The sequence below is a fragment of the Rosa chinensis genome, chromosome 5 (genome assembly GCF_002994745.2).
Source record: "Rosa chinensis cultivar Old Blush chromosome 5, RchiOBHm-V2, whole genome shotgun sequence".
Taxonomy (NCBI): domain Eukaryota; kingdom Viridiplantae; phylum Streptophyta; class Magnoliopsida; order Rosales; family Rosaceae; genus Rosa; species Rosa chinensis.
Window position 1 is genome coordinate 4,068,835 of NC_037092.1, and position 12,446 is coordinate 4,081,280.

Consider the following 12,446-nt stretch of genomic DNA (forward strand, 5'->3'; position numbering starts at 1 on the left):
GTGAATAACAGTATAATACTTGAGTGAACAAAGTGATATATTTGAAACTTGAGTGACCAAAGTGTCGAATGAGTCATAGTTGAGTGACCATTTGTAGAATTCTCTCTACTTCGAAATTTATATATGATGATATGCGATAATTGGTCAATGAAATTTGGGTCAAACATAAATGGAAATTTCTATCATACAATGATAGGAATTTGAAGAAGTAAATTTAGAGAAACAAGTTTTAGGGTATAACCCACATGGTGATGTACGATAATTGGTCTTAGGGTGGCATAAATCACAACAAAATGCCATATTTTCACCAACAAATATTTTACTGCATCAACTGAAAAATGGTTCAATTCATTCCCATATTTAGATTAGTATCTATCTGAACTTGAAATAAATGTTAGATTTAGGTCAAGAGTTTGATCCCCTTGCATGTAACAAAAAGATAATGAAATCAACATGGAATCAATCTAAATATGTGACGAAGATCTTGGAACTCAAAATTGGAACCTCAATTTGTACCCGCTATCTAAAAACGTAATTGATATCACTCCTAGCTACTTATTAATCAATACCCGTCTTAAAACTTGTGACTAGGATCCTGAAGCTCAGAATTGGATCCTCAATTCATACCCGCAGTCTAAAAACATATATAATTGATATCATTCCTAGCTACTTGTTAATCAACTAATTGAGCTAACTCAGTACAACTCCCAAGCTTCATAGCTAGCCAAATTAGTACGCGTAGATTCCAAAATCGCACAAGGCCATGGGTGCCTGCGTTTTTGGCTTGACCCCTTATCTTTACAAGTCGCAACGAAAGAGCCAATATGAACATTATCCTTTTCTCATTTTGGAATGGACGTAGTCTATAAGCAATATATTCCTTGGAAACAAAGTTAATAATTTATTGCATCACATCATTGCATGTCATATACTTCATCTGGTTCTTAACTTTGTTAATAGTACATGCGTCTTGCTTTGACGTTTTTGTAGTCTTGTTATTATAAAAAGTGTGTGCCTAGCTAATATGATGAATCCTAGAGACCTCAAAATGGTTACTGTCACTGACTCACTGCTCTAAGTCTAAGCCACTGTCCTCCTTTATTCAGCCTATCTTAAATCATTCTTAATCGATCCCAATCGTCCATAAACAGCTATATGTAGTTTTGTTAAAACGCTAGTTAACATTGCTATCAATCATGTATATCAATGCATGGGTCAGAAACCAGCTAGCTGGGGCTGCTAGCTAGGCTAGGTGATAAGTATTACAAAACAGATTTGATATGCTCCGTATGTGTTGCGGTTAATAATGAACGATTTTGTACACCATTTTTCAACGAGGGACTTTCAGTCACGTAGATGTGCAAAACAACACTACGATTAATTCATGACGACATAGTTTACGGTGCCTCGACCGACACTTGCCGAAGTGCGTGGTGAGGCATGAACTAGAAGATGACGGAGAAAGAGAGTTGGGAAACCTAAATGAATGGAGGAGAACGAAGAGAGGTGACAGAGATAGAAACTTGGAGGAGTACTAGCTAGTCTGGAGTTATCACTTAGAATCAGTACAAACACTCGATGAGATTCCAACTAAGCTACTTTGTTCAGAAACAAATTGTGCCCTAGGAAAACAAGTTGCAGTGATCGAGAATCTTATGACGTACTGCATGCATATTCGACCTTTTTGTCCATGCATGATTTGCCGAGTCTTCTCATATTATAAAGTCCATGGATATGATGAATCCTAGACCATAATATTGTACGTAGTGTCACTGACTCACCCTATCCTCTTTTGTTCTGGCCTATCTTAATCTTAGTCTCCTCTCACGAACTACAAAGTAATGCAGCTACGTCCTAGTTTAAACTTTAAACAAGCTAATTATGCCATTTTGATCTTAACAATCGTGTATGTTGATGGGTTGGGAAACCACTAGACAAATCTATATTGAATTGTACGAGCGCATGGAGAGTTAATTAATACCAAAAAAAAAAAAAAAAAAACAAAGTCAGGTGTTTGTTGAAATATCTGAAAATAACTCACGTAAAGTGCAACCACTTTACAATAAGTGTAAATTGATTAAAATATTTCATGGAACACTTAACATTTGTAATTCATATATAAATGTTAAAAGAAAAAATACATGAAATAAACTATTTTGCGAGCTTCTTCACCTTACCCTGTAAATCGATCAGTTATATATATATATATATATATATATATATATATATATATATATATATTGTTTTCTACAATTGTCCAAATATACGTATATCAGTGGAGATACATGTGGCTGTCCGTCAATGCCTGATTATCACTAAACTATCAAAAGGATGGCTTTTGATCCTAGGAAAGAAACAACATTGTTAGATGTGGCCGAGACTATATGTTAATTAAGCCTTGTGACTCATTCATAGGTTCAATTTATATGATATGGTCAAATTAAACTATACTATTTGTCCAAACAAAATAAACTATAGTAATAGACAAATAAATATCTTAATTCGAGAATCTAGATCATGCTCGGATCACTTTCTTGTCCTTAGCTCATTACAATAGTTATTTACTATTATTCTCTTGCATGCATACTGCTCCAGATGAGCATTGCAATTAGTCAAGTAATTTGTTTTATCTTCTTTCGCAAAACACGTGGTTTATTTAACCAATAACAATCTATTACCGTTAATTACTCCACTAATTAACTCTCCCACACAGCGCAGCTATAGCGGACTACTTTATTAATTAAGGAAACAATGTACCATTAATAATTAAATCTGGGGTATTGACAAAAGGACGCACACCGTAGTGTACGGTTTAAGCTAGAGAAATTACACCAATCTATGTTGTGTGTTTTTTTTTTCACTTTATGTTACCTATGGTTTGAATTTGGGACCTTTACACCTACTTTTGTTCTTTATTTTGCGTTACTTTCACTTTTTGGTCTAGCTTAATTTTCACAAAGAATTGGAAAATGACATCGAGTTTGACTCTTGGCCGGTGATTGCTGTAATCCGTGGATTTGGCCAACAATTGCACTACTGAGATTGGTTATGTGTGATACTATTGAGGGATCTTTTAGCCTTTAATTTCTTACGTTGGTTACATGTATAGTTGGGAGAGTCCGCCACCTAATGAAGGGTTCACAATGATGTTGGTAGCAATAGTCTTGTGAGTGCCGGGTGCCATGCGATGTCCTATGGTTACAACGTGCTTTATGGGGTGGAGGTTCTAACTTGTTCAAGCATATAATTTTATACGAGCTCGTCCATCGATCTATGCATGTGCTCAATAGATGAGCTATTGTTTGCATACAATAATTTTTTTCTTATGTGAGTGACAAGAGTAACCTATTTTTCTTTTAAGAGTGAGGAGATTTAACGTCTTTTATTGTGAGCTCAAATTATATGTAGTAATTTTCTTTAAAGAAAAAGAAGCCCAAAAAATGATAAATTCAAAAAGATAAAAGAAAATGATGATCAAGTTTTACACACAAAATTCCAAAACGAGTAACTCTGTAAATGCTGAAGCTGAGTGGAAAATCTTTGAAGTTCCGACGAAGTACAAACGCGGAAAGAAAAGTAGGCGACCAGGCGTTACGTGATTTAATAAATCATGCAATTCCCAACACTTCCCCACTCTCCCATCTACAAAACCCCTCGTACTCGCTCCCTCTATCCAGCATTACTTACCCTCCGTGTCCCTCCCTAACCAGTCCACCCCAAAGTCCACCCACCCAAATTACCAAAACACCCCTCATCCCAGAGCTCGTACCAAAATGCCACGCAGGACAAGGACATCAGATATCAAAAGTAAAAGGAAAAAAAAGGCCTACAACCGCCTGTTATGGTGAGGTTGATCGACGGTCTAACATGAAATTTTCATGTCTAGCGTTTGAGAACCAACTCTCGCTAAAACTTTAGATTCGTAAGCTTGCGACCGTGAATTAATCTAATTATACTAGAATATATTTATCAAATATTGATCGGATGAATGTATTGCTAATGCACTCTCGATTAAAAAAAAAAAAAAAAAAAAAAAGCCACGAAGGACAGCGACATCAGATATGGGAAAACAAAAGAAAAAACGAGGACGAATGCCAAGACTCGACGTGTTTTAGAAGCGCCTCATATTTTTTTTCCTCTCTCTCTCTCTCTCTCTCTCTCCTCCCCCTTAAAAATAAATGCCCTTTTCTCTCTCTAAAACCCTCCCTCTCAAATACTCCTCTGTCTCCCTCACTTTCACGCTCTATATGATTACGTACAGATCAGGCCGAACCTTGCCGTGCTTCGATTCCTATAGAGCTCCAGCTTCTTCTCTCTAAGAAGCTCAATTTCCTAGGGTTTTAGTAGTAGCCGCGGCTCGCACTTCGATGTCGCCGTCGTCGTCATCGTCTTCTTCCAAGTGCTGCTACAATTCCGAGTGCGGCGAATTGAAGCCGGAGCACCCGAGGAAGGCCTGGCGCCTCCGCACCGGAGACTTCGCCGAGCTCTGCGATCGATGCGCGTAAGCTCTCTAGCATTTCTTTCTCTCTCTCCGTTTTTTTTTTGCTTTGCTTCGTTTTCGAAATGGTTCAGTGGCTTCTCTTGCTTTGCTTCGACTTTACGGCGTCGTTTTGACGTTTGATTTGGGCGGGTTTGGGATCCGGGTTAGGGTTTTAGGGGAGGAGTTTGCTAAATTTGGAGGAAAGCGCACGCACTTGTTTCGAAAACGAAGATTGGGCGTTTTTGTTTGTTTGTTTGGAAGGGTAGTTTCGGTAAATTGCTCTTAGCTTCGTATTTCTTCGTTGTGCTCTTCGTTGAAATTTGATTGTAGGCGCTGAATGATTGTTGACTTCTGTTAGCTCATTTCTATTAGTGTGTGAAATGAGAAAGTGTAACTTTGTTTACGGAAGGTTTTGATTGCTTTTGGTTTAACTGGCCTGTTAGCGAAAATTGTTACTTGGTGTTGGGAATTATTATTATTTTTTTGTTAGATTGTTTGTTGATATAGAATTTTGTTTTCGAAAATATGTTTCGATTCAGCGTAACTAGCAGGTACTTAATGTTAGGTGATGTAACCCGCATTTGCTTATACTGGCTTAAGTTTAGGTAGTTTTCTGGAACGAGAAGCTTTTACAGTCTTGTTTGCGTGTAGTTGTTGATATTGAGACCCGTAGAAAGCAAAGGAAATAGCTTTCTGGCAAACAAAGGAAAAAGAAAAATTGTGTGCATTGAAAACCTTTAAAGAAAAGAGTAAACTGCAAAATGATAACTTTTTATTGTTTTGGGTTAATAAGGGATAAATGTTTGGATTAGAATGAGACTACTGATTGAGGAAATTGATGGGGATGAGAAGTTTTTTTGTTTTTGAAGACTCAAGGGAAGAGAATGATAATTTTTGCAGTATTTAAAATGATGTATACAAATATAAGTCGAATAGTATTTCCAATATGAATAGGGATATTGCAGGCCCTCCTCACAGACTTACATGGGAGACATTCTGAGCTGTTAGATTTGCAACTTATTAAGACCTTTACTTTCTAGCAAGCTTAATTTTAAGTTAGTAAGTTAGTGCCAAAATTTAATTTCCATATAGTAGGGGTAGACAGGGGAATGATGTTCCCCAATAGACTTTAGGCTTTCTATCTTTCGAGTTTTTAAATAGTTTATTGAAATTGTTCAGCCTATAGTATAATCTCTTAAACAGTTCACTGGAACTTCGTATTGCTCTATCTAATGAATATGCATTAGCAGCAAAACAAGAATAGGAATTGCAATTTTAACAGAAATTCAGAGGTTACAATTTTTTGTTATTAATCTATCTAAAATTGGTTTCCAAGCAGGCCTATTTCTTATTTCCCTTTAGTTTGCATTTATTATTTTTTGTTTTATCTTGAAATAGTGACAATGATATATTTGGACGGTCTTTAGTAACAAAAAACTGATGTTGGATGGTGGCTGGCATCAAATTGAATACTTGAACTTGGAGCCAAAATTTTGTAAAGGGACCAATTAAATTAGAACATAATTATTTTGTAATTATTCATCTGCACATGTCTGTGATGTTTGCGAATTTACATGTGTGCTTCTGATAAGAGATTGACATGTCCCCATTTTAGTGTATGAATTCTACCATGTAATGACTTATGCAAACACACCCTTTATTTTGTTCGAATTAACCCATAGACAGAACTAAAATCACATTTAGACCCGTGTCCTTGTAAGAGAATTAACTTATCCCCAACATGTATTGTTAATCTATTATGTCCATTGGTCCCTCCCTAATCTAATAATTTATTTATGTACAAGTATTGGATCCATATCCTTGCATGGTGGTGTGTGTGCATGTGATACAGATATATGGAAGGTTTTGGAGTTTGTGATTGTTTGCTGAAGTGATTTTCCTCCCTCGTAGTCAGATGGAAGTGGATTATTTACATATGTATTCTTGATTTCTGTAAAATGGTAGTATTTTGGTGAAGAATCTCATTCCCTTTGCCTATACTATATTGCATGCTTAGTAATGATACTGAAATATTTTCTCTCTTTTCCTTATGTGAGTCAAGCCTCATTTATGAAGAAGGAAGATTTTGTGAGACTTTTCATGTGAAAGCATCTGGGTGGAGGTGTTGTGAGTCGTGTGGAAAGGTGAGGGACATTGCTTTATAAATAATGTACTAAATTTACTGATTTAGTAGATTTTTACTGTAAATGTTGTTTTGATTAGTCTTACTTTGCAGCGGGTTCATTGTGGATGTATCGTTTCAGCTCAAGCCTTTACCTTGTTGGATCCTGGAGGGATTGAGTGCGTAACATGTGCAAGGAAACATATTGTTTTGGTACGGATGTTTCAAAAAGTTTTTATGTTTGAATGTTTACCATCATACTCTTCAATTGTCAATGTTCAGCTACGTGAACATTTATATAAATTGCCCTGTTTGATTTACAAACTCTCTTTTTGTTAATTCAGACATCAAATCCAGCATGGGCACCAACTTTGTTCTTTCATTCACCTTTATCTGATAGACTGAAGGACATGTCTGGCAAAAATTGGACTCAGTTGGCTGGATCTGGTCCTGTACCATGGAGGCAAGCACCCAGTTTATTCAATTCTTCAATTTCTTCATCTGAATTGCATGGGAGGTTGCCATATGATGTTGATGGTTCAATGGGAATTAATAAACTTAATGCCGGTGAAAGAGTATCAGTCCATCCCTTGGAAAAGAAGAAAGCCGAGGATTTTTCTGAAAGATTAATGAAAGTGAACCTTGCAATTGGCACACCAGTTAGTTTTGAAAATGGGAATTCAGGTAGTGCTTCCTTTACGGTATCTTCCATAGTCTAAGATAAAACTGGACATGTCAACTTGCCATGTTTATTTCTTCTTTGCTGCAAGAAAAAGCTATGGTTTGATGGCTGATTGTTGTGTATATTTATGTTGTAGGAAATAAATGCATGGAGCAAAGCAGTTCATGTTTAAATATATCTCAACAGCCTGCCTCTTTGAAGGAGGAACCATCTACTCCACAGTTTGTCCTGTCCGTACCTTATGTATCAGCAAGTGAAACAAATGGTCAAGTGGTAGTTACGGGAACCAATTTGCGGCCTGCCCTTCCTATGGTAAAGCAGTTCAATGGTACTTTACATAATGGAGTTGAATTGTCTGGTGATACTCAGATCCGCAATGCAAGGCCTCGAGCAGATGCACGGGGAAGAAGTCCGTTACTTCCACGGTACTGGCCTAGATTTACTGATCAAGAGCTACAGCAAATGTCTGGAGAGTATCCTTTGATTCGTTATCTTGTTTCTTCTTTCTTTTTTTCTTTTTTGTTGTTGTTGTCTGTCCTTTACCAATTATAGCTGTTGATGCTGTATGTAGTATAAATTATGATTTTGTCTATCCTTGACCATATTTAAGTTCAAATTCTGTCATTACTCCATTATTTGAGAAAATGCTGAGCGCAAGTGATGCTGGGAGGATTGGACGTCTGGTGTTGCCAAAAAAGTGTGCAGAGGTGTGTCCTTAAGTTTCCTCTCCTGGACCTGGCATTTTGTTTCTGATGCATAGTTTTTGGTAGATAAGTTTTAGTTTTCTATGATTTTTTATATTATAATTATTAATATTCCCGCTATGAGACAGGCCTACTTCCCACCGATTTCTCAGCCCGAAGGATTACCGCTTAAAGTCCAAGATTCGAAAGGCAAGGAATGGGTATTTCAGTTTCGCTTCTGGCCCAACAATAATAGCAGAATGTATGTTTTGGAGGGGGTTACTCCTTGCATACAATCCATGCAATTGCAAGCAGGTGACATAGGTAATGGTTTGATATCACTGAAGAAATTCTATTCGAGTGCACTGTGTTTATGCTTAAGGAGTTCTATTCCAGAACTCTGCCAGCACTTCGTGAAGGAGTTCTAGTTGACTTGGTTGTGTCTTTGATTTTCTGGATTTTCTTGCACTGCATTATTTGTTCTTAGATATGATTGATCTCTTGGTACTGTATTTGACGGATCCTGTTGTGAATATGTGTGTGTGTATACTCTACTGGTTGTCTTGTTAGTTTCCCATAATTCATCCATTAAGTTGCTTTGTTCCTCACTTTGACACTGAATAGTTAATCTGTTTCCTCAGTGACATTCAGTCGATTAGAGCCCGGAGGGAAATTGGTTATGGGGTGCAGAAGGGCTTCAACTGCCCCATCTGATCAGGTTTGGCCTGGCACATCCTCCTTATCCTTGTGACTATTTTATGTTGTGAAATAGATGGTTTAAGTGGCATGCATCTGGGATACTGTATTTTTGTTCGAACACCAGATAAACGGTATTGATGCTCTTTAATTGATTGGGATGATTTAGCTAATACCGTATATATCTTGGACTCTGCAATTGGACTAGTTAGTGATCTTTTGTTGCATGCTTTTTTGCAACTTTATGTTGATATTTTGCATTTTTTTCCCTACTGCTCATACTCATCTTTAATCTGCTTTTTGTTTGCACTTGGCAGGAAAATGATACAAACAAGATGGGGAATGGAGTTTCAGCCCATGTAGATGTTAGTATAACAGATACCAAATCTGGTGAAGTTTTTTCAAATGTATGTTGTATAATAAAAGATTCAGAAATCGTATTAAAAACATTTAAGAATCACGTAGCTTTTCTTCAATGAACCAGGCTGAATTGGCAGATCCTAGTACATTTCCCAAAGGTGATAAGTCAAGTTACATATCAAGAGAAGTAGAGGGAGCTAAATCTTTGATCTCTCGAAAAAGGAAAAATAGCAACTTGGGGTCTAAGAGTAAGCGCCTGAGGATTGAAAAGGAAGATCTGATAGAGCTGAAGATAACATGGGAAGAAGCTCAAGGACTGCTTCGCCCTCCTCCTAACCATGTTCCTACTGTTGTGGTGATTGAAGGTTTTGAGTTTGAGGAATATGAGGTACATATATTACTCCTGTTTTTTCTTGAAGGATTGACATTGCCATGTGTTCTTCATAGTTTTTCTCACTCAAATCTTCTTGTTCTCCTTGCAAGAAAGACGTACATCTTTGTATTCCATTTCTATAATTTCTGTTTCTTCTTTCCCCTTTATCACGATATAGCATGGTATTGGGTTGTGGATTACCGTTTGCTACTTTATTCTGACTTCCAAAACTCAACAAAATAAATACTAATGAATCATGGAGAGCTTCTTTTACTAATTAAATACCCAAGTTGATTGTGACGATATTATATGCTATAAGCATTCTTATGTTTTCTTTGCTCTCTTTCTGGTCTGCCACTGATCTCCATTTCTTCTGTTCTGGATGCAATAATCATTTTTCTTGGTTTGAGCCTATACTAAACAATTTCAAACTGTGATTATTCTCTTATTTTTTGAGCTGAATAAAAAGGAACGATACAATGGGGGTTGACCTCACCCGTGGTTCAATCGTTCTCAACCCCAAAACCCAATTCACATGCCCTTTATTAAAGAGGGAATTACTTCTTCGCTTTTAGTCAATTTAAACACCATGGTGTTCATATAGGATTAGTAGGACCCCCATTGTTTGGATTCTGACATCGTTATTTCACCTTACAGGATGGTCCAATTCTTGGGAAGCCGACACTTTATGCTACAGGAAGTAAAGGGTGAGTCACTGCCTACCAATATCTGTCCAAGAGTTCCAAATTAGTTTCTGTGGTATTTCTGATGCTTTACTTTAATTTTGTATTCCTTAATCAAATTTATTGATATAGCGCTAGTGGACTTATTAGCATTTTTGTGGGTAAGATACGTTATTCACATAGTGGTGCCTGAATACTGCTGCTAGGTGAAATATTTTAATTATTGACATTTTTCCCTGAATCTTTTAAAGAGCTAATAAGGCGGTAATAGTTTTGGTTGTCTGCTATTCTTTACTGGTATGTTCTATTTTTCTTTGTCTTGCATTTTCTGTTCCAGGTAAGCAAAATCCAACATTTCCTTTATTTGTATGTGTTCTTTTTATCATGTACCAGGGAAAACAATTTAATGTAGTTGATTTTTCCTTTTCTGGAACTTCTAGTCTCCACATAGGCGTGATGTATATACTTGGAGTTAAACTTAAATATGCTTTGCTTCTGTTCGTCAGTATTAGCTTTTCTGTCTCCCTAATATGCTAGTCAATTCAAAGACTTCGTTTCTTTTGTGCCAGTGAGAAGATTCAATGGGCACAATGTGAAGTCTGTTGTAAGTGGCGCAAATTGCCTGTTAATGCCCTTCTTCCCTCAAAGTGGACTTGCTCAGATAACTCATGGGACCCTGATAGGTAAAACAGACATTGACTATAGGCTTTTGAGTTCTCATGAATACTGGTGCCTGAACTTGGTCTTCCTACTATTTTGCTCTAGGAAAGGACTCAAAGGAGTTAATACAAAAACAAAACGAAAAAAACAATAATTTAGTTGAGCCTCTGGGTGTTACTAACGTGTTGCAAAATGCTACCAGGTCATTGTGTTCAGCAGCTCAAGAGTTGACAACGGAACAGCTTGAAGATCTGCTTCCCCGTTGTAATTCAGGTATTAATGAATTGAAACAATTATTCTAATTGTACTTTCCTTCTATCAGAGATAATATTCTGTGACTCATAGGAGTCTAACTTGGCTTTGAGTTATTCTCCTGTCTGGCTGCCTATATATTATGCATTGTTTTTTTTTTTTTTTCTCGTTCAAGTAACAAATGTTTTGATAGTGTTAGTTGTATATCATTTCAATTGATCAAATTTACATTTTTTTTTTCCATCAAAACAGTTGCTCCTAAGAAAATAAAGGCTGCTAAACAGGACCCAGATAACATTGAAGCTTTGGAGGGGCTTGATACACTTGCAAACCTAGCTATCTTGGGAGAAGGTGAGTCACTCCCAGCATCAGCTCAGGCCACAACAAAGCACCCCCGACATAGGCCCGGATGCTCATGCATTGTCTGCATCCAGCCCCCTAGTGGGAAGGGTCCTAAACACAAGCAAACATGCATCTGCAATGTATGCTCAACAGTGAAGCGCCGGTTCCGTACGTTAATGATGCGGCGCGAGAAGAATAAGTCGGAGAAAGAAGCAGAAACTACACGCAAAAAGCAGCAGCAACAGCAATTACTAGACGATGAGACCCTCTTATGTGGTAACGCAGGAAGTAGCAGTCCAAACAACAAAGTGGAGGTCCTTGAGCTTTCTGATGATGACTTTAACAGGACGAAATCTCCAACTCCACCTTATAAAGGCCAAATTGACCTGAATATCCAGCCAGAGCGGGAGGAAGATCTATCACCTGGCTCAGATTCTGGTGGCGTGATAAAGTTGCTCCAAGATGCCACAGAAAGGTATCTCAGGCAGCAGAGGCAGAGTTTGTCAACCTCTGGTGGTGGTGAAAGATCAATGGGCAACAAGTCGCAGCGAGCTGGAGGTGAAGCAGGGGGAGAACCACTTGGCAACATTGCAATTCTTGGGAATAGCAATCATGATAGTGGCAATGATCATCCCGCAACTTTATCTGTCAAAGCTTCAGCTTCCATGACAGCTACGTGATAAAATCAATGGATTCCATTGTGCAATGATATGTCAATGGTTTTGAACCAGTTATAGTTTCTGTTGTACATTCATCACCGACATGGCGTCTCAGGTTGTATATAAAGAAGAGAGGTAGGAAGAGGGCAACTTGTCTGAGAAACTATAGCTGGGGATTTGTTGTTGTGCTCTCTATAGTTATATAAGCGGTAATTTATAGGGAAATGATGACTGCGACTGATGTGGGTGGAGGTTGCAGCTATGTAGTTCCATTTTTAGAAGCTCACCTTGCTGTCTAGTGCAGTAACATTCAGGATGTAACTTATATCTCCTTTTCGGTCACAGGAGTAGAAATTGCATTCACCCAATTGTGTATTTTACATTTTTTTTCAAGCAAATTTGAGCAAATATTAATTAATTGATTAATATATTGTTCATTTCAATCTTTGTCCGG

General features: G+C 37.4%; 1 protein-coding gene across 3 annotated transcripts; it reads left to right on the forward strand.

Annotated features, from left to right (window-relative positions):
• Positions 1 to 4,132: 4,132 nt before the first annotated feature.
• On the forward strand, positions 4,133 to 12,439 carry LOC112202784 (B3 domain-containing protein Os07g0563300). Of its 3 annotated transcripts, none has more exons than XM_024343789.2 (14): positions 4,133 to 4,501; positions 6,543 to 6,624; positions 6,717 to 6,815; positions 6,947 to 7,286; positions 7,421 to 7,757; positions 7,895 to 7,991; positions 8,117 to 8,291; positions 8,609 to 8,685; positions 8,981 to 9,070; positions 9,148 to 9,411; positions 10,054 to 10,103; positions 10,649 to 10,762; positions 10,942 to 11,012; positions 11,244 to 12,439. In XM_024343789.2, exons 1-14 carry the CDS (start codon positions 4,368 to 4,370, stop codon positions 12,011 to 12,013), a joined length of 2,700 nt encoding a protein of 899 aa, XP_024199557.1. In that variant the 5' UTR covers positions 4,133 to 4,367; the 3' UTR covers positions 12,014 to 12,439. The 3 variants fall into 3 exon arrangements, with proteins under 3 accessions (XP_024199557.1, XP_024199558.1, XP_040362039.1); XM_024343790.2 differs by having other exon boundaries at positions 8,981 to 9,028; XM_040506105.1 differs by lacking the exon at positions 4,133 to 4,501 and having other exon boundaries at positions 6,565 to 6,624; positions 6,704 to 6,815.
• Positions 12,440 to 12,446: the final 7 nt, after the last annotated feature.